A 23319-nucleotide genomic window follows, 5' to 3' on the forward strand; every position below is an offset into this window, starting at 1 on the left:
ATTTGAACACACTATAAAAGAATATGTACCGGTCGTGGCGAGGAAAGGGTGAGAATATTCCATAAGGACACCGCGCGTCGAACTGCCAATCATCGGCTCCACGTCGACATACACCTCATCGGCGGATGACAAGACGCTCGATGGTTGGTCGTTCGGACGTGCTGACGTCCGAATGAAACATTTTGCCCTGCGATGGAGATGACAAGATTGTGAGAGAGGAGCAGACGAAGTTCTATATTTGAGGTATAAGATATTTTTCATGTTTTTTTTTTGTAAATATTAAAGTTCGAGCTTGAAATATGTAAATGTTTTGCGTGGGCATGTATGTAAATCTAACTAATAATATGGCAAGAATAAAAATCAAAATATATATAAAAACAAGATAAAAATATCTTAAAAGAGTTGAAGCATACACAGACAAACCTGGCTTTCTACCACCAATCAAATTAATACAAACTGCATTAAAATTCAACAATAGCTACATATATTTCCATTAACATACTGCAAATTCCAAAAAAAAAAAAAAAATTAAAAATAAATAAAAAAAAGCGCAATCTGGTAGTTCAATTGGCAAAATATGCTGGTTTATTAGAATATACTCGCACTAAACTTTGCTTAAGCTTAATTACAGAGCCTTAAGAGTCCTCGCCGCTGCACCTATGAAAGCCAACTCAATATCTGTACCGACTTCTCACCCTACAAATAAAAAAGATTCATTAAATTAATTACTTTAACCACTCAATTCTTAAGTATAAAAATATCTAACTCTAGGGGTGTAAGTGAGTCAAGCCGACTCGTGAGCCTCGACAAGTGGCTCGTGAACTGAGTTTGATGAGCTAACAAGCCAAGCTAGCACAGACTCGACTCATTAGCTCATGAGTCGGCTCGTTTAAAAAAATAATAATATAAAATACACTCAAAATATATTAAATTGGAAGAATTTATCTTTAAAGTATTAAAATTGTTTAAAGAATAATATTTCTATTTTATATTAAGTCATTTCTTATTATCTCTCTCTTAATTCTTCATTCTTTTATCATTTTTTTAATAACTATCTTAAATTAATATTATTTTCCCCTTTTATAATAAACAAGCCAACTGGAACTCGTAGACTTGAAAGCACGACCTCGAGCTCGAAGTCAATAAGATTAATCAAATTCAAGCTCAAGCCGAGGGCGGCTGGAGCTCGACTTGATTTGTTTACACCCCTATCTAACACCTAAACTTTAATTTTTATGCCACATAACCTATGCATGCATGAAAAGGTGTACTTCATTTCTTAAAAGTTAAAATAGTATAACTGTATAAAGTTTAGAAATTAGATATATAAAAAGTAAATACATAGGAATTGGATGGTATGTAAATGCCCTTTAAAATGATTAATTATCGCCTCACCTGGGCGAACGAGAAGGCGATCGCGATCGAGAGCTAGAGCGAGAATAATGCCTCCTTGGGCTCCTGCTTCGGCTCCGTCCATGGCTTCTGCTGCGACGATGCCTTCTGTAGCAAAACATTAGATTGGAGAGACTTCAAATAATTGAGCTGGTCAGGCCATGAAACTAAAGTGATGTTTTTTGCATGCGAGCAAAGATATATTAATACCTTGCTGGGGAACGACTTCGGCTTCGGCTTCGGCTTCTGCTATGACTACGGCGTCTGTGGCGGCTTAATCTGTTCGTTTCAGCAAGTTTTTCCAGTCTTTGTCGTTCCTGCTCGCGCTTCTTTGCCATTTCAGCGGCAGAATCCTTCTTGACTATTAAAATTCATTTGGGTATACTAATATAAAAATCAATTCCATAAAAAAGAAAGTGGCATGTACATACAAGCTACCTGATTCCTATGTATTTACAAACTAACACCTAACCTTTACTTTTTACATTTATACCAACAGGATCTTTCATATCACATAAAAATACCACTAATTTGACATTTAAAAAGCGAAATAAACATTTTCATGCATACATAAGGTGGCATATATGTAAAGTTTACGTGTTAGATATGTAAAATACATATGATTGAGTGGTATGTATGTAAATCTTCCAAAAAGAGAACAAGGATTATAGCACGATGATTAAGATCTCTTACTCTGTTTATTCAGTTGTTTGTTCATTATCCTTTTAAGCCGTTCTTGAGGTGTTTCCTTCTTTTCAATCTGCTCGGCCTTCAGGGATCCCCCTGGAGCAGCCTTGGTGAGTTTTGCAATTCCAGTGGTGCTAGATGCAAAAGAAAAAAAAGAAAAAAAAAATGCAATTGACATTAACAATAATCATAAAACTCATGGAAACATACAAACATAAATCAAATAAGCTAATGGGTCATTTGGGCTCACTTTCATTTTTTATTTTTCATTTACATATATACCACCCAATTCCTATGTACTTCCATATCTAACAGTTAAACTGATTTTTTACATTTAGACTACCCAAATCTTCCATATCACTTCAAAACTATCACCATTATGCATGTAAAAATTTAAGTTAGGCGTTAAGCATGTAAATACATAGGAATGAAGTGGTATGTCTGTAAATCTTCCGTTTTTTTAATTTTATTTTGCTTATTTTATTATTTGAAACAAAATAGATTTGGTAATTTAAAAAAATTAATTGTTTTAAAAACACTCAAAATGAAGAAAATATACTTTGAGAAATTTTTAATCAAAAAAAAAAAAATTAAAACACGGAAAAAACACTAAAAAACATGCTTTGAAAAATAAAAGAAAAAACAAAAATTAAAAAAAAAAAAAGAGTAAAATTGATTCCAAACAATTCCCAAGTAAATTTGTAACGAATTTAAGTCCATATTAAACCTGATTTCTTTCTCTATTTAACTCTGCTATTTAAAACAGAATGAATGGCTTATAAACGGGCTTGCAAAGAGTTCAAAAATCAGATACATTACAGAGCACAATTCTACCCAAAACTCAGTTTCCTGAGGGCCGTTTGAGATCTTTTTGATTTTTGATTTTTATTTTATTTTGATTATATCTTTACTTGAAATATATAAAATATGTTTAGTTGTTTTTAAAAGGATTCAAAATAAATTTTAGATGTTTTGAGTGTTTTTAAAAACAAACTAATTATTTTTAAAATAAAAAAAAACATACAAAAAATACAATAAATAAATATGTTTTAGAATAAAAGCAAAACAAAAAGAAATGTGACCCCAAACAAATCCAAATAAAAAAAAAGTCGGTTGAATACCTCACATTTCTGGAAATTTTCGGGTTTTTATCATTTTCTAGGGACAAAGCCGATGCGGGATCGACATGCAGTGCTTCGAGTATACGGTTGCCAGATGATCTGAAATAGTAAAAAACATCAAACACAAACATGTCAGTGATTATAACTTGCAAGCCAATATAGGCAACTCATGGAACTCATATTCCTCTAGTCAAAAGAAAAAGGGATAATTACATAAAAAGCACTCCAAACATTGCTATTTACAAAATTAGCATCTTGGTGATTTTCCTAAACTGCCAAACGGATGCATTTATGTGCCATGGTCAAGACAGTCAGAATTTGGTAAAAATAAAAAGGGGAAATAACACACATAGCACCGAATTCTTATGGATTTATCTATCTCACACCTGAACTTTCATTTTTACAAATATAGCATTTCACCTAGGGATGAAAAATGGATTTGACTATTAAAATTTGATAATGAGTGCTACTTTTTATATGATGTTTATAATTATAAAAGTTTACATATGAGATAGGTAAATATGAAAGTTTTGGATGCCATGCATGTAAAAGCCTCAAAAAAGAATATTGGTTGGTTATTTAATGCAAATCTTGATATTTGTGTGAAAACTTGAAAAATGGATAAAAGTTTTGTAAATAGCAATGTTTCTAGTGCTATGTATGTAATCGCCCTGAAGAAAATGGTGATCATCTGCATATTAAAGAATAAAAGAAGAAGCTATTCACAGCTTTTATGTTCACCAACCCCCAACTTGACACCCTGCCTCACCACCAAGGAACCTACACTTAACTGTACTCCCATTCCCAAAAAGAAACCCAAAATATGCCATACACGAGGGCCATAACCATCAATAATTTATGTTTGAACTCCGGACGTAGCTCTACGTGCGGACTTTAATAATATGTCGCCATGTGTGTACATCGCGAATGTTATTTCGGGGTTATTGAAGTGGAACCGCGGAGGTTATTTCGAGGTTATTGAAGAGAAACATATATATTCCACTTTAATAACCCCAAAATAAACTCCGCGGTTCCACTTCATTAACCCCGAAATAATACCGAGGAGGTTATTTCGGAATTAATGAAGTGGAACCGCAGAGGTTATTTCGGGGTTATTAAAATAGAATAAATATATTTCTATTTAATAATCCCGAAATAACGCGGTTCCACTTCATTAACTCCGAAATAACACCGAGGAGGTTATTTCGGAATTAATCAAGTGGAACCGCGGAGGTTATTTCGGGGTTATTAAAATGGAATAAATATATTTCTATTTAATAATCCCGAAATAACCTCCACAGTTCCACTTCAATAACCATTGTGCTACATCACGGAAGTTATTTTTGGTTATTGAAATGGAACCGCGAAGATTATTTCGGGGTTATTGAAGAGAAACATATATATTTCACTTTAATAACTCCGAAATAAACTCCGCGGTTCCACTTCATTAACACTGATAATAACTCCGAAATAAACTCCGCGGTTCCACTTCATTAACACTGAAATAACACCACGGAGGTTATTTCAGGATTATTTCGGAGTTATTGAAGAGAAACTTATATATTTCACTTCAATAACCAAGAAATAACCCCCCAAAATAACACCACAGATGTTATTTCAAGGTTATTGAAGATAAATCTATATATTTCACTTTAATAACCCCGAAATAACTTCGCAGAAGTTATTTTGGTGTTATTGCGGAGTCCGCGGTTCCACTTTAATATTTTTTTAGGTGGGTCTAATATGACACACATAGTGGTATATTACTAAGAGTCCGCACGTAGAGCTACGTCTAGATTCTGGATAGAAAATTTTTCCCCCAACTTGACACCGTCGCTTACCACCAAGAAACCTACACTTAATTGTACACTCCTAAAAAGAAACCCAAAACGTCGTAAACCATGCCCATGGCTATCATTAAAAACACAGGAAATTTAAATACGTTGCCCATACTTCTTGTGTATTTACCTATCCCAAACCCTAAAATTTCAAATTTACATACATAGCACTTTCGTGATTTAAACCTATATATGAAAATGTATATTTCACTTTTAAGAAGAGGTAATAGTGCTATTTTTTATGTGATGTCGAAGATTTGAGCGTTATGAGTGTAAATATGAAATTTTAGCTGAGGCATGAAAATACATAAGAATTGTGTGCTATGTAAGTGAATGCCCCTAAAAATAAACCTGGTGGTAGAACCATGGGGTGGTTTGAGGTGGCACTTGCACCAACCCCTATAACTAAGAAAATCTATTGCAACCATACACTTCCCCTCCTAAATTTACACTCTAGCATGCATAGCACTTAAACCTATGAATTAAGTGTTGTGTGTAAATATGAAATTTTAGTTGAGCGGTAAGTAAAAACATAAGAATTGTGTGCTATGTATGTAAATGCCCCTAAAAATAAACCTAGTGGTGGAACCATGCATGGGGTGGTTTGAGGTGGCTCTTGAACCAACCCCTATAATTGAGAAAATTTATTGCAATTATATTCCCCTCCTAAATTTTCGCCATCTTCTACTTGAAGTCCTAATTCTGTGACTTCAACGCCCAGTATAAGTCTCTAAGAAATCAGAACACCGCCAGAATAAGCTGTAGCAGAGTAAAGATGGCCCAATCTATCTTTGCAAGTATTAAAGGTTGAGTGCTCCGACCGGTTCAGTGAATCATCTTTTAATGGAGATGATGGTGGAGAAACTGCTCCAACTTTTCGATCATTCGTGTCAGGGGGGCCCCCAAACTCCGTAATGTACTCAATTTTTGGAGGCTTTGGTTTGCTTCTATGATGGCTGTCGTCTGAATGTACTCCTCTGTCATGTCTTCTTGAGTATGAAGGCGAACGAGAACGAGAACGAGATCTAGATCTGCTAAAACAGATAACAGAGATGAGGCCTTGTCTCCGAAAAGATAGCATCGTATAATCTGCAAGGATCGTTAATGATATAATCTTAGCATATACCTTCGAGAGTAAGGATATGCTTCATAGGTGGGACTTCGCCGAGACTCCCTGCAATAGATACTCATATCAAGGAAAGTTAATATTGAAGGAAAAGGAAATTTACATACATACCACAAAGTTTTTATGTATTTATATACCTAACACCCAAAGTTTGATATTTACACTTATAACACCTTGGCGTGATAATGAAAATGTGTACTTTACTTTTTAAAAAATAGTGATAGTGGTATTTTTTTTATGTAATGTTCAAGGTTTGAGTGGTATGCTTGCAAATATGAATGTTTACATGTTAGATATGTAAATACATAAGAATTGTGTGATCTGTATGACATGCCCCTAAAGAAAATTTACATACATATTTAACACCTAAAATTTAATATTTACATTTATAACCCCTTGGTGTTATAAAACTATGCATGAAATGCTGTATTTCACTTTTAAAAAATTATTAATAGAGGTATTCTTGAGGTGATGTCAAAGTTTGAATGCTACACATGTAAAAATGAAAGTTTAGATGTTAGATATGTAAATACATAAGAATTGCGTGACACGCATGTAAATGCCCAAAAATTTAAATAAATGTGTGTAAAAAATGAGCCATAAAATAATGGGGCACTTACATACATACAACCCAATTCCTATGTATCCACATGTCTAAAACCTAAACTTTACCTTCTACATTTATATCACTCAAATCTTTCATATCACATAAAAAAATACCACTATTTTAACTTTTAGAAATGAAATACACCTTTTCATGCACAGGTAAGGTGGAGTGTATGTAAGAAATTCAAGTATGGGTGTTAGATACGTAGTTACCTAAGAATTGAGTGTTATATATGTAAATCTTCCTAAACATCATAAGTTGGATATAGTACCTGTATGGATCATGATATGGTGCTCTTCCTAGAATGCGTGCGGCTTCTCTTTCCTTTTCCCTTTCCATCTGCGAAACTTTCCTTCTTTCCTTCCGGCTTAATTTCCTCTGTAAATATTAAAGTGTTCGGTACACGATGCACTAAAAGCATAATGAGGATGAGAAATTTACATACCTAACACACAATTCTTATGTATTTACATATCTCACACCCAAACGTTGATATTAACATACAAGGCACTTTGGTGCTTTAAACCTATGCATGAAAAAGCTGTATTCCACTTTCAAAAAGTGGCAATAGTAATACCTATTATGCGAATTAAAGACTTAGCGTTATGTGTAAATATGAAAGTTTAGGTGTGAATTAAGTAAATAAATTAGAGTTGTGCGCTATGTATGTAAAGGCACCTATAAGGATTTAAAAACCCAGAGCAACTTACAATAGATGGATCCCCTCTTATTACTTCTTTTTGTCTTTTCTCTTCTTCCTTTGTTTTTTTGTCCATATAAACAAGCCAATTATACCTCTTGATACCAAACTCTTTTGCAATAAGCTCCATTCCTTCATCATTGCTTTCATCACTACTAACATCCTTCTCATCATCATCATCTTCATCATCTTCGTCATCTTCATCGCTATCAATGCCATTGGGTTCCTCATAGCCTTCTGTTTTATTATAGGAGAATCCTACCTGCGAATAAGAACCTTTGCTTGCCGTAGGTTGCGATGAATGTGTCCTGTAAGAATGACACGATTAAGAAAAAGGAAAAAAAAAAAAGGAAACATTTATATTTACAACTTTGGTCAAAAAACCATTTCCAGTCATTAGAGTAAGTAAACTTTTGTGATTTATAGGTTCTGCGACACACATAACTTACCATATTGATTATTAGCTCATAAAATAAAATCATTCTATAAATATCAACTCATGATAAAACCAATTATTTGGATTTTAAATTTTTTTCATTAACATAACACCCTGCCAAAAAAGGTAAAAAAGAAACAATGTATCGAGTTTTATATAAACATTCGAAATTGCAAATTTGAACCTAGTTTTCCATACAGTACAAAAGTACAAAATTATGAGTACTATTGTATAATCACGTAACTTAAAGTAATATATGTACTGAATAATGGATGGGTATGATCACCGTTCTATAGTCGCATAAATTGAAGAAATACATGTACTGGCTCAAAATAAGCACTGAAACACAACCGAAATTTCGGAGACAAAGTTAAACTTCGAATTTCAAAAAATTTGGTACTACATAGAACCACTATATATCAATAGAAATTTCCTAAATGCTGAAGAAATAAATACTGGCTCATATGATGATGCAATAACATAGCTCATCCTAAGATACCACTCAAGGATATGATAAACACTAAATCTGATAGGGGAAATTTACATACATACCGAACAATTCTTATGATTTTACATGTCTAACATCTAAAGTTTGATATTTATACATTTATAATGCTTTGGTATCATAAATCCACATGAACAAGATGTACATTACTCTTAAAAAGTTAAAAATGGTGGTATTTTTAATATAATTTTAAAGTTTTGAGTGTTAAGCAAAATATGAAAGTTTAGGAGTTAGATATGTGAATGCCCCCATCTGATAAATAATAAGTGCCGCAACTATCTAGGAAGGCTGAAAAAGCCAGCATCAGCTCAGAGAAGTAGGAACAAGTACACTTTTACATACTAGCTACTGAAATGTAAGAAAAATAAAAAAATATGAAATAAAAAGTAATGTGGCCCGTAATAAATTTGATAGGTCATCAAAATTTATATTAAAAAACATAAAATTATTCTATTCCTTCCGTTTGTTCTGCATTTCATCCGCCCAATGAGTAAGAACGAGTGCTACAGATGCATATAGTTGCTAGACAAGCTGTATAAACAATTTCCCATCAATGAAAAATCAAGCAAGTCGGTTGCCCTTTGGTTTCAAGTACTGGCGGACAACCATTTAAACCGAATGTAAAGTTTGACCAGAACAGAGTAGACGACATTTAAGAATTTACCATAATATTAATAAAAAGAGTATTTGAATGCATACCACCCAATTCCTCTGAATTTACATATCTAAAACCTATACTTCACTTTTTACATTTATACCACCAAAATCTTTCATGTCACATAAAATATACCACCATACTAACTTTTAAGAGTAAAATACACCTTTTCATGCATAGGTCAGGACACACTATGCAAAAATTGAAATTTAGGTGTTTGATATGTAAATACATAAGAATTGAGAGGTATGTATGTAAATGCAATCTCACACCGAAACTTTCATATTTAGAAGGCAATTGGGAGGAGATGAAAACTTTGAGAATCAAAGATCCAACTTTCCTTCCTCATATTCTACATTACATCAATCCAAGTAGCTTAAAGAGAGCATAAATAACGCAATATCGTAGCATAAAACTACTATGACAGTTTCAACTCAATCAGAGTCTAATATCCCTTCACTTGCAGAGATAAAAAATCCATGTAAATCAGCTGCAAAACACATGATACAGACACCAAAGACATTAAAGAAAATTCATTCTGATAATGCCTTGCTAAAAGATCCTATAGCATTCCACCTCTAGCTTGAATTTAAAACATTTAAACAATATCATTGAAGTGGCCTCAAATACAAGCAAACTATCAATAAATTTTGGGAAATTTACATACTTAGGCACATAATTCTTATGTATTTACATATCTCACACCGAAACTTTCATATTTACATACATAGCACTTTGGTGCTTTAACTCTATACATGAAAAAGTGCATTTCACTTTTAAAAGGTGTTAATAATGTCATTTTTTTTATGTGAATTGAAGATTTGAGTACTATGTGCGTAAATATAAAAGTTCAGGTGTGAGATATGTAAATACATAAGAATTGTGTGCTATGTATGTAAATGCCCCTAATTTTTTTACCATTAGCTTTCATTATATGTGAATTAGTAGCATTTCCTGGCAAACACACTCGAAAACTAGCATTCAGCCATCACCAACATTCACATCTAACAAATTATATATGAAATGATATTTTTACATCAGTTATTTTCACTCATATAATTAACTGAAACAATGGTTGATTCATAGATGTTAGATATCAGGTTCTTACAAAAATGCTACACTATAATGGTATGATCATGCATTAGAAATTGACAGGGAAAAGGCTAAACAACATAGAATGATAAAAGGCAACTGATATTTATAGGTAGAAAATAGTAACAAAATATGAAGCTGATAGACAACAGAATGTGCTGCATGAAATACTGCCAGCAAGAAAATTAATCATCACAATCTTCTCGGAGCTTAGTTACGATCACAACAATCCAGCCAATAATTGGGAATCCAAGTTAACATGTATGTTCACCGAAAATGGTCACATTACTAGGTTTATATATCCCAATGTTTGAAATGGCCCAATTTGGTATATTGACAAGTTTTATGTCCATGATTCGGGGTATAAGCCTCGAGTCATTTTCATGTGTAATCCTCAAAATTAAATACATTAAATTAATAAAAATATATACAAAACCATACTAACATAAAAATAAAATATTGAAGTAAAAAAAATGTTAAGAATGATCATAATAATAAGCCTCTCAAATTCCCAAATCAACATTAATGAATAGTCAATGACGCTAAGATTAGAATTTATAAATTCAAAAGTCTACACCATTCTCATCACTTATAGCTCTTCAATATAATCATCATTATAATGAACTGGTTTCTCTCCTCTCGTCCTCAAATGTGCCATATTCTCCCAATCTTTCTCTTCATCTTCAATCTCAATCATCTTCCAGGTCCCAATCAATAAAAACTATTAAGAACATTATTTGAAATTAAAAATAAAAAACAATAATTTAGTAAAATTATTAATTAAGCAAACTTTTAGATTAATATCACACCAACAATCAGATATGACTGCGGCTAAAATCTAAGGTCAAGTTCTCTTGATCTTCTCAATAAATTTCTCAATACTACTCAATTCCTCCTTCATATCCAAGTCTGAGCTCATACATGAATGAAGGTTAAAGTCCTAATCATAGGAAGCCATGGAGTGAATCATGTTGACATAAGATGGGAAGTTGCCACATTAAGAGAAAGTCATTTACATACATACCCATAATTCTTATATATTTTATATCTAACTCTTAAACTTTCATATTTACATGCATAACACTAAAAATTTTAAAACCACATAAAAATTATCACATTTACTAGCTTTTAAAAGTTAATAGGTTTATGACACAAAAGTGTCATGAAAGTAAATATTAAACTTTTAAGTATTAGATGTGTAAATAAATAAGAATTGTGGGGTACATATGTAAATTTCAAAAAAAAATTACATTTACATAGAAGAATCTATTAATGTCCATACATTACTATTGTCTTTGTCATACTCCACATTTATCATATATTGGTCTATAGGCCCCCCTTGCAACTTTATTAGACATTTGTGGCAAAGAAGAAAATAAAATTTTGCCAATAGGCCCACTACAATAAGATCCAATGTCAACTTTATCATCAAATTATTAATGTCAAATGCATTAACTTGTTCGCTTTGTTCATATAAGCACAAATTTCCTCTTTTGCCACCTCGTCGGGCACTTTGGCACATGATAAAACATTCTTATGAAAAATAGAAAGATGTTTTTTTCAGTATAGTAACAACTTCAAAATTTTATGGTAGTTCCACTTCAAATAGATGCGTCTTTTTCACTCCCTCATAATTTGACTAATAAAGAATAGAAAAGAAAGTGAATATAAAGCATGAACCAACGCAGCAATGATTTGTTTAATTTCACTACAGTGCTTGGAATTAAGGAAAAAATGAACCTTTCTAAGGTGAAGGAAGGGGTAGACTTTGCCTCCAATTCTTCAACAACATGGTGGAGGGCCTCTTCATCAGTATCTGTTGAGAGGTATAATGTTGTATGCACATAAAGGCACAGCATACAAAGTTAGAATTAGAATGCCAATTCCAATCATACATAAAGGACCATACAGTGTAGAAAAATACAAATAATTCAAACAGAGATCGCACAAGAAAACAAATCTTGTATATACTACAATAGATAAACAAAAATAAAAAAAAAGTACCGACATCCTCTACGTCGGTGCTTAATTAAATCCCAGTAACGCTCAAAATTAACAAACTCTTCTAGTTCTTCTTCTTCTTCAGATTTTTCCTGTGCTCGAAAGGGTCGAGAGCTAGAATCACGTATGTAATCCAGAAGTGCACGGCCATCAAACCTTCCAAACAAGAAGCAATCTGTTAGTGGACAGGAACAACCAACTTTATGATAAGTATACAAGTCGAAGTAACCACCTGTCAATCAAAATGTCCTGCTTCCCATTCCAAGGAATCCTACAAATGGAAATGTAATAAGCAACATGCATAAAAGTGCCAATGCTGAATCAGGATAATATCACAGTTAGAACACACCAAATCATGTTTAAATTTCCCATATGATAAGTAGAACTGCACTATATAAGTTTAATTAATTCAAGAGAAGATGTTTTAAATTTACAAAAGATTAAAATTTGTCACCTAACTTCTATAGTTTCAATAAAATAAGTAAAAATATGATTGTCTTTAATAAGTATGATTTCTTGCTTAAGTTGAGCCTGATTTATTACTTTTTCAAATTTTATGTATCAATAGCAACTACCATCTTATACCACTCAATCTTCACCTAACCCATGAAATAGATACTAAGTTATATATCAGCATCTAAAATTATGATCCAATCTGTCTAAAATGTTCTATATAAGGAAGTTGAGTCAGTACAGAGATAATCCAACGCATAATCCATCATGGGCCAGAGGAGAGAAAACCAGTAAATTGGTTTTCAAAGGAGAGGCAATGTTCAAATCAAAGGCACAGCTGTATTAAACAGAAAAAAAAAGGAGCGTTTACATATTCCTCATATTTACATATCTAACACCAAAACTTTACTTTTTATGGAGCGTTTACATATTCCTCATATGTACATATCTAACACCAAAACTTTACTTTTTATGTTTACACCACCCAAATCTTTCATATCACGCCAAAAATACCACCATATTAACTTTTAACAAGTGAAATACAGATTTACATGCATAAATAAGAACACATGTGTGTCGCAATTCAAATCTAGGTGTTAGATATCTAAATACATAGGAATTAAGTGGTATGTATGTAAATTTTCCCAGAAAAAAAAAACGTCACAACCAGGTTGATGCAAGAGCAGCATAGAAAAATTGGGGGTATTAAAAATTAGTAGATATTGCCCTATTCGTTTCAACTTAAGCGTTGAAAAGTGATTGGATCACTTCCAAATTTAGTTCATATATTTGTTTGGCTTAAACTAGATTGAAATTAATTCCCACTCCTGAGAAGTAAGTCCATTGTTCAGAGCCCGGAAGTAACCTTCAATTTTGTCTTTTGTTTTTAATCACAGTAAAATAATATTAATTAATAGAACAATCGAATGAAACATTACTTAGAGTGGTGATAACAATAAAATAATAAAAATTAACGTGAGGATAAAATAAATCGCACCATAGCTCAAAAAACAATAATAATGAGTTCACAAATAAATTTCACTAAAATAAACAAGTAGATCTCATTTCAATCCGGCTCAGTTCTAGAACTAAATTCCAAACAAACAAACAAACAAACAAAGCCTTACAGTTAGAAAGCACAAAAAATGGATGCTAATAACCCTAGAATGTTAATGCCATCCAAATTTGGAGAGCAACTACAACAAGAACATCAACAAGCCTTTATCCCACTAAGTGGAAGACCTTTTTCTCTGTTGTGTCCTATTGAGTATGATATTTTCATTTAAATCTAATAATTGAATTCCCACTCTTGAGAAGTGAGTCCCATTGGTCAGTGCCAAGAAGTAACCATCAATTTTGGCTTTTGTTTTTAATCACTTAATTAATAAGATGATGGAATGAAACATTACTTTGGGTGGTGATAACACTAAAATAATAAAAATTAAAGTGAGGGTGGATAAAATAAATCGCACCATAGCTCAAACAAACAATAATAATGAGTCACTAATAAATTTCAACAAAATAAACAAGTAGAACACTATCTCACTTTAATCCGGCTCACCTCTAGAACTAAATTCCACACAAACAAACTAAGCCTTTAAGTTAGAAAGCACAAAAAATGGATGCTAATAACCTTAGACTGTTAATGCCATCCAAAATTGGAGAACAACTACAACAACAACAACAAGTGTTTATCCCACTAAGTGGGGTCAGCTACATGAATCCCTTTTCTTTGTTGAGTCCTATTGAATGTGATATTTTCATTTAATTATAATAAATTAAGATCATTTTTTTATACAACATGCTCGAGTCTTTTTACGTCTACCTATATCTTTCTTAACATAATTTCAACCTAAAACATCTACTCTCCTGACCGGATCATCAAATAGTCGTCGTTTAATGTGACCAAACCATCTAAGACGGCTCTCACTAATCTTGTTTGCCACTACTACACTAAATCTTTCACAAATACATTCATTTTGCATTTTTTCTCTAAGTGTCAAGTCACTCATCCACCTAAGCATTCTCATCTCAGCAACACTTAACTTAGTTTTATGCTTCTCTTTTATAGGTCAATTCAACATTATAGGTCAATATTCTGCACCATAAAGCATTGTCAATCTCACCACTATCTTATGAAAATTTCATTTAAGTCTAGGCGATACTTTTATATCACACAATAGGCCCAATGCATTCCTCCACTTCAACCGTCCCAATTGAAATAAAGACCCCATATATATATCACCATCACTTTGAACAATGGGCCAGAGATATCTAAAACATTCACACTTCTTAATGATTTGGTCAACCATTGTTACAGTCCTATCAAAAGATCTACTACTACTAAAATTATATTCCATATAGTCAGTTTTAAATCTACTGAAAGGAAGGCCTTTAGAATCTAATGTCGATCTCCATAACTTAAGTTTTCTGGAACTAATTATCTAGTCTTATCCACAAGAAGGATATCATCAACGAAAGCATAAACAAAGGTACATCCGCCTATAAAGTTCTAGTAAGAGCATCTACAACTAAAGCAAAAAAAATATTGGCTTAAAGTCGATACCTGATGTAAAAATTGGAGAAGTAAAAAAAAAAAAACTTCATATGAATAAAAGATAAAAAAATAAAAATTTTGTGCCGCTTTGACTCGCTTCGCTAAGACCAATAAAAAATAGCCAAAAATCTAAAATCTTGGTCTTGTTTACTTAAAAAACTCACCATACACATTTGGATTTGAAATATAATATTGTAAAACAATAAAAGTGTCCATTAAATTTATCAAATTTGACAATTACAATTACCCATTTAATCCACTATTCTTTCATAATCAAAATTCACTTGGTACAAGAGGAAATCATCATTATCAGCAACAATTTCCCCATTATTTGGAGTTGGATTTACAAATTTTCATTTTGATTCACTCTTATTGAGGGCACTTAAGGCATCAAAATTATTCTAGACAAATATTTTTAACAACCATATAACCTTGATCTTACCCTCTTAATCTTCAATATTGAATTTATCTATCCATCTAATGGATACATTTTCTACCCTTTATTATAAGCGCTCAAACCATCTAAGGGCTCATTTGTTTTCTTGAAGCTAGAAAGCATGATTAAAAAAAATGAATAGTCAAGATTATATAATCTCGTTCAATGTAAATGGAAATCAATTCAATTTCGCATGCACCATAAAAATCTACGTGAAATGTTCATTGTTGGCATTCAGAATGAGTGTAAACAAAACCATAACTTTCTAGAGCATGTTTCCATCTACAAGTGATCAAATGAATCTCGAGTTTACTTTCAAATATCTAATATTTGATAGAAGGGCTTGCAACGATCTATCCAATATAATCAATCACTGACTTCTTATTCCTTGTTTTTCACGCATACATATTAATCTTCTCATTTATGTGATGCTCATTTTAGCTATCAAATGACTTATTTCTACATAAGACTCAGGTCCAAAAAACATTGTCTTTATAATTATATTGTTTTATTAAATTTATAGAAGTCTCCATGAAATTATCGTATTGCAAAATACTATTGAAACACTTTGTCGATGTAACTGTTGAAGCTTAACATTAGAAACAATATTCTCGTCTATATCCTCGTTTTTCTAATAGATCCAAGTAAATAAAACATATCAAACCTAATTTTTAATTTAACTTCTAATATCATTGATTGATAATAGTCACTATCATGTCAGATAAAATTATGTACCATATATTGGACCTTTAAATGCTAATTCTAACCCCCTAATTGTTTAAATATTTTTTTATTTGTTATAACTTGCTAATTTTAATATATTTCCAACCAACCAAAACTGTCACATGCAATTAATATACAGAAAGACATCTAACTTACAATATCTTCTATAAGGATCTCCTTAAAAAAAATAAAAAAACAAAAAAAAATCATACACAAATACAAATATAACGTTCATCATTAATATAAGTTTATTGTAATTAATACTCTTTGATCACTCCACATTACTTTAACAATATTCAATACATTTTTTTGTTCATATTGTCAACTACTTCAACATGTCTCTTAACACAAATTTGTTTTTTGATGCACATCAAGCTCTCAATTCAATTATGTCATCTCAATATCAATAAAAATTATGTTAAGATCGTCTATTTATTATGAATACAAGAATTAGTGTGGTGACCTTATTTTTCTTTCAACATAGCAAAGGTTGAAACTAAGAAACCAAGAATGAGATAGAAAATCATACAATTCCATTACACTTTTGTTGCTTCAAACTTTGACTCAAAAATTTGATTCCTACGCACTAGCACAATTTTAAACATCTCCTTTGTTCTTCATATTGACACCAAAATACTTCTTCCAATCAGCTAGTACCCTCTTAATGTTTAAGTTTTCATTTAAATGACTTTTTTAGCCAAACCACTATATTATACCCCATAAATGTTCAAACCTCAACAAGTATCAAATGCGAACCAAAAACTTTACCAATATGCACCTTTTTCAAGGTTAACCCCACTTCATTATTGGATTAAGCAATAATAAACCTTCCTATTTTATTCAATATTTTCTTCAAAAATAATCACTTCTTTTAAATGCACTTAATATTTCTCATAATAGAATTTTATATCTTTTAACACTTTGTCGGTGTAACTGCCAAAATACACTTAATATTTTCACTTTTAGTACAACAAATTTTATCAGAGCCTTTATGCCTCTTGTCTCTTGACTTAATTAATAAATCTCATTCTTTCATTCCCCAATATCTACATCAATCATCAAAAGCTTTACACTCGAGCTGCCCTTTACAAGACTTCAAGCTTCCTTAAAATTGATCGTAGTGCAAAATTTTAAAACTAATGAAGTAGCTAATAAGTATGACAATTAGCCTAGTTTAATTTTTTATTACAACAAGTGTCTAATGAATTATTATTAATAATAAACAATTTGTAGTAGTAAAGTTTAAAGAGTAATTGCAGTTTAAGTTATATTTTTCGTGTTCACTTGAATGGTTCACCAATTAATCAGGACGAAACTAAAAAAACTGAATATAGTTACAAATTAAAGATTTATGAATACCTAAAAAGTATTGTTTAGGTGCTAGATACATCTCTGAGGCTGGTAAGTAGTTCTAATGATGGAAATTCATAAGCTCAAAATAAATTTAGTGAAAATGCAATTGAAGACAAAAGATAAATGCTCCTTGGCAGATTTGTGCCCACAAGTGAAACCTCCAAAGGTCAAGAGAATAAGCAATTTGTGATGCCCATCATGGCCAAAGAAAGCCTAATATGCCTATTTTCTGCCCAAGTTCCCTAAAAAAAAGGAGGAATGGCAAGTATGCTCACTGCCAAAGTTCCACAACTGGAAAGAGGGGTCAAAGTTGCTTGCTCTCCTTCCAAGCTGCGAAGTGTCTTGTCTGTGATATAGCGCAAGTTCATTATCAAACTCTATTAGCAAATAGTACAGTCAGCCCTGTCATTTATCGATGAGATTGACTTGGTTAACACGCTTAGGCAAAGGTAAAATGTGAACCCTCAGCATATATAATGATGTCCCAAGTACCAAGCACTCCTACAAAGCTCTAGTGATCCATTAAAGAGGCCAAAATGCCAAAATCAATTATGTTCAAAAACAAGTAGAATCAATAATAAGTTTAACGACTTAACATGACAAATTTTCAAAAAGGGACTTCACTAAGATGCGGTGAAGATGAAAATCATCTCCCTTATGCTGCAATGCCTGCAAGCACTGGTTAAAGGTTAAAGGCATAACCTTCCAATCAATTATTAGAAGTAATGGATTCTTGAGTTTTCTGCTATTAGCAGTATGCTTCTTAATAAAAATTTAGACAATCTATGAGTTTACCTACTTAAAGCCCGGACATTAGTAGTTTGTTGGTGCACAAACCACTACTAATAAGCTGGAATAAAACAAAAGGTGCTAAGGAATGTAGAACCTTACAAGAGGAAGGAGAAGACTCAAACAAGGCCAAACCATGGTATCTTTTGCTAGTTAGTAATCTCATTGGTACATTAAAATCAATGTTTGCCTTAGGATCCATGCATGCCTCAATACGTACTGATCTTAATGGATTTTTTTATAAGAACCAATCAATTTCCCTCTCGGTTTGTAACCATAATTTTAAGTTCAAAATGCATATCCTTTTCACTCTTTTAAGAGAATTTATTTGAAGACTAAGATGCTTCTTGAAGCTAGAACATGCCATGCAGTGAGTCTCATATTGCCTTTTCACTTTTAGATGTATTGACCTCTTGCTTCAACTACAATTGCACAAGAACCTTTCATGATACTTTCCACCAAGCTAGATAGACCAATTAGGAATGCAACAATAACAAACACGATTTTAAATCCATTCGACAATAAGAAACATAGATCCTCCCAGATAGCTCACAATAATGTTTATAACTACTTAAAAGCTGTCACATACAATAATATGAAAAAAAATCATAAAAAGGAATAAAAATAACAACAAGGAATAGTAACCAGATAAAAATAGTTAAATAAAGCACGATAAAACCATTTGTTTATGTTAATAGTAGATATTATAGATCAACATAACGCCAACTGCAACCCAACTGTTTTACATTCAATTCAACAAATGTACATTATCATCAAATCATCCATAACTCTTCTCTGATGCCATTTAAAGTTGGGATTCTCCCTCTACATCTGTCTTCGAAATGCCCGGCGTGCACAAATTAAGAACAATGTAAGTATTCGAATATAACAACAATGATCCCTCGATCCCATCACTACAAGATAACTCAATTATAAGCGTTGTCAAAACCATTAGGAAGACAGAAACATCACTATTATAAGCGTTGTCAAAACCATTAGGAAGACAGAACGAAACGTCAAACAATGTAAGCCACAGAAATCATTAACTAAGAAAGAGGCGAGAATATACAGGCCCTGCTGGTCCTGAGTGGCCTGATAGAGTCCTTCGTCGCGGTGGACGCGGCACCGTGATCCGATGACCTGAAGCAGCTGCTGAGGGTCGCCGCGCCTCTTGGCGAGAAAAACTGCTCGCCGCTGCGCTCGCCGACGGGCGGCGTCCATCAGATCGTTGACCTTTCTCTCCGACCTCCTGGCCTCGTGCCACATCTCTGTTCTTCCACGTCTTCCCAAACCTCTAGCTAAAAATCACTAATGTACATGGAGAAACCCTAACCCTAAAATTTTCGTCGAGGATTCACTATGGAATTCGCGATCCTTATCGCTCGCTGGAAAGGCCGATGGAACTATTTAACAGTCGTCGGGAGCTGTTTAAGGCGTCGAATAGATTGAGCGCGTGTGGGAATCGGTTCGTGACTCTGTTATGTTAGAATACGAGTCAGTTGGATTTGAAACTGAAATGTGGTCCTCAAATTTGAGTTATTTGAATCGGTTCCAGCTCGAAATCTACTTGAAATCAAAATAAGCTAGCTTGAAATGAGTTATTTGGACTCGTTCCAGTTAAAAATCTTCTGATATCTTATTATATTCGATTTTATATAGTATTATATGTAATTTTTATAAATATAAAATACTTCGAGCTGATCTAGAGTCAATTCGAGCCAATTTGTGCATGGCTCGAAATCGACTCGAAAATATTTTGATCCAAAGTTTTGGCTCATATCCCAACTCGTTTATTTAAATATGATCTCAATTCAAGATAAAATTTGAATCAATTTTCTTGCGATTAACAAGCTTCTTGCTAAATTCATAACGCTCGCAGTCTGCATTTAGGGCTCATCTGCTAGGCCTGTAAGGTTATTTCTTTAAAGAAAATTATTTTGTAAGTTATATATGTAAATCACCACAAATTTAATGTCTGAGCTGATATTTTGTTCTTGAATAAAATTAAACTAGTTATACATGAATATTAATTATTATGTTGAATCCTAAATTAATCTTTGTGAACGAGTCTCGAGAGTTAGAATCGGGCGAAGGAGGAAAGAGAAAGAGGGAGAGTATAATAAGTCCATAATTCACTGTCGAGTGGACCGAGGGAGAGGTCATTATATTTGTCATTTTCCCTTTTATTTATTGATTTTACAATTACATAAATGATGGAACAGTTATGAAAAAGTGTTTTAATACAATTGATAATCTAATAAATCATATAGATATTATACCATATATGTATTGCAACTTGAATTTTAATATGACGGCAATTGGCTGGTTCGCTTACTTGAAGTCAATCGGCTGAGGCAACCGGTTGAGCGGTGACCACATCTTCCGAAGTAAATGTCGGTCAGGTGAGGCGTCCAGTCAAATGGAAATCTCGCTCACCGTAGTAATAGCGGGTCGGCCATGATCAAAAGCTCATGCATGCATCTTGGTCGGTTGAGATTGAAGGCGAGGTCCATCGACTGACCCTAATTAGGTTTTGGAGAGTTGTCACCTACACCTTTCCCCCATAATCTCTTACAGTTATCTTAGTTTGTTATAAATATGTTGTTATTTGGTTTTGGTTTTCATTTTTTATTAAGATTTTTGTCGGATAACAGTTGGTGTCCATTTTTTTGCTTCAAGGGTTGTATTGATGGTGAGAAGATGCTATGACAGTAACTTGTCTCAAGGTAGTGTGTATCTTTCCCTTTCTACTTGTTGTCATCTTCCATTCTCTTTGGTCGACCACCAATACGACTTTCACCGCTAGTTCTCACTGTCTGCACCCCCAACCCTCGCCCACTACTGTCATAACCTCCTCCCTCGCAGTCTACCACTACCGCTAGCCCTTAAACTTTTTTCTACTATTGTTAAGAACCTCTTCATCACCCATTGTGCCGATGCAACCCTCTTTCAATTTTTTTTCCACAAATTTAATAATAATATTGTTTCGAGCCCTCTAGCAATAGCGCCCAACCTTCCCCTCAAACTGTAGCTCCCTTTTGCACTAGATTTCCCTTCACAAAAGCACCACTTACCCTGCAACCTATACAACCCCTCACATCCCCCACCTACGACAAACACTCGACGGCTAACCCTCCTGTTGTTGTCACCTATCCACATTAGTCTTTCGGTTGTTGCCGCAAATCCCAACCTGCCATCCCTCCTGCTATCTAGCTGAGGTCGACCACATCCGTCCTTACCCTAGGGCATTGTTTGTGGTTTTGTCATATTTTTTTTGTTTTGAAAAGTTTTTGTAGTAATGTTTTGAATATCAGTGATAGTATTTGCATTCATTTTATGGTTTGGCTTAACTTCGGTATCATAGGGGTCGCTCAATGCCGCACCACCCCTCCCCCTTACACTCCCTTCTAAAAAGATAAAAGTTAATATGTCACCACAGTGTTAGGTATTGGTGTCTATATGTCGTTGACATGGTAAATACCATGTCAATCAACCATCAAACATTCTTGCCACACTTTGACAGGTATGAACTTGTCCTTTTTCTTTACTGATGCTAGGTGTCTGTCAGCGGCGTTGAAACATGACCAATGTGGCAGATGCCATGTGTATGTTTCACAAACTATTAATATATGTCAGCAGACACAATCTGGCACTGTGGCGCTAATGTTAGAACACTATGCCATTGCTAATGAGGCGGCTATCACATAAACCACCATCATAACACATATCCCATCAAATACCACCCTATGGACATAAAAGTTAACTTCGGCCTTTCATATGTAATGATGTGGTGCCAAAATATGGCATCACGGCTCTGTTGATGTGGAAGAAAGCTATATCAGTCAATAATAATCAAATGATAGTGTCGTGATGCCACCCAAATTAAATCTTGAAAGGGTCAAACCCTATGATTCCCTTATGTTGTGGTGCTGGATAATAATGTTGCGACTTGCGACGATGGGTCGGTGGCACCCAGGTGTTGCGTACTGGCACTATGGCACCAAGAAAAAAATTGTGATTCTGTTTGATCTAGATCCTAATTTTATGCAACCATGTTCATAAAAATTAATAAAAGTGTTATGATAACACAATTGGATATGACTTAAATTACATAAACGTGAATTCATTAAAATAGAACTTCTAATGTTTGTTGCGATCATAATTATAATGAGCTCTTTAAGGTCACAAAAAAAAACATTAAAAAAGAAAAATAATGATGTTATAAAAGTCATCGTCGTCGTCTCCTCAGGCGCCACTAGGTTCAATTTCCAAAAAATAACATGTGCGCTATTTACAGAGGAATTGGTGTTGCGGCGCTGCCTCATTAGGCTAAAGTGGGGCCCAAAGTCCATTAAAAACATAAATTTTCAAAAGTTATGATGGACTCTTACGATGTAAAGGATCGACATCGCGGAGTTGGGTCAGGAATTTGTCAACTCAGTTGAAAATCTATGTATTAGTGCCTGATGGTGTAAGTTATGATGGACTCTTACGGTGTAAAGGATCGACATCGCGGTGTTGGGTCAGGAATTTGTCACCTCAGTTGAAAATCTATGTATTAGTGCCTGATGGTGGGCCCAATCATCCATTAAATTAGCCTATCATCACAGAGCTAGGCATCGATGTTGTGATGTGGGTTGGTTTCTTGCATCATGTGCCTTGGTGAAAGAGAATCGCTCATGTGTGTACAATAAATGGTTGGGCGTCACGATGAGCTGAAGTGTGTAGTGGCACTGGCTTATATATCTAAGGAGGAAAAGGAATGACTCTATTTGAAAGGGCTTTAAATCTGTTTGCGACAAGTAACTTGTGTATTTTGGTTCTCCTTATTTGGTAAATGTCACTAGT

General features: G+C 33.5%; 1 protein-coding gene across 4 annotated transcripts; it reads right to left on the reverse strand.

Moving 5' to 3' along the window:
- Nucleotides 1-442: 442 nt before the first annotated feature.
- LOC110029533 (CLK4-associating serine/arginine rich protein) lies at nucleotides 443-19891 on the reverse strand. Of its 4 annotated transcripts, none has more exons than XM_020731864.1 (13): nucleotides 19541-19891; nucleotides 12393-12431; nucleotides 12168-12316; nucleotides 11900-11975; nucleotides 7482-7779; nucleotides 7043-7149; nucleotides 6165-6212; nucleotides 5860-6072; nucleotides 3201-3299; nucleotides 2086-2213; nucleotides 1603-1753; nucleotides 1396-1497; nucleotides 443-696 (listed from the first exon to the last, which is right to left on the reverse strand). In XM_020731864.1, the coding sequence occupies exons 1-13, from the start codon at nucleotides 19735-19737 to the stop codon at nucleotides 672-674; spliced, it is 1632 nt and encodes a 543-aa protein (XP_020587523.1). In that variant the 5' UTR covers nucleotides 19738-19891; the 3' UTR covers nucleotides 443-671. The 4 variants fall into 4 exon arrangements, with proteins under 4 accessions (XP_020587523.1, XP_020587521.1, XP_020587524.1 ...); XM_020731862.1 differs by having other exon boundaries at nucleotides 1396-1500; nucleotides 19541-19890; XM_020731865.1 differs by having other exon boundaries at nucleotides 444-696; nucleotides 1396-1500; nucleotides 5860-6063; nucleotides 19541-19890.
- Between the last annotated feature and the right edge of the window lie 3428 nt (nucleotides 19892-23319).

Source organism: Phalaenopsis equestris, unplaced genomic scaffold (assembly GCF_001263595.1).
Source record: "Phalaenopsis equestris unplaced genomic scaffold, ASM126359v1 Scaffold000589, whole genome shotgun sequence".
In the NCBI taxonomy this organism is placed as follows: domain Eukaryota; kingdom Viridiplantae; phylum Streptophyta; class Magnoliopsida; order Asparagales; family Orchidaceae; genus Phalaenopsis; species Phalaenopsis equestris.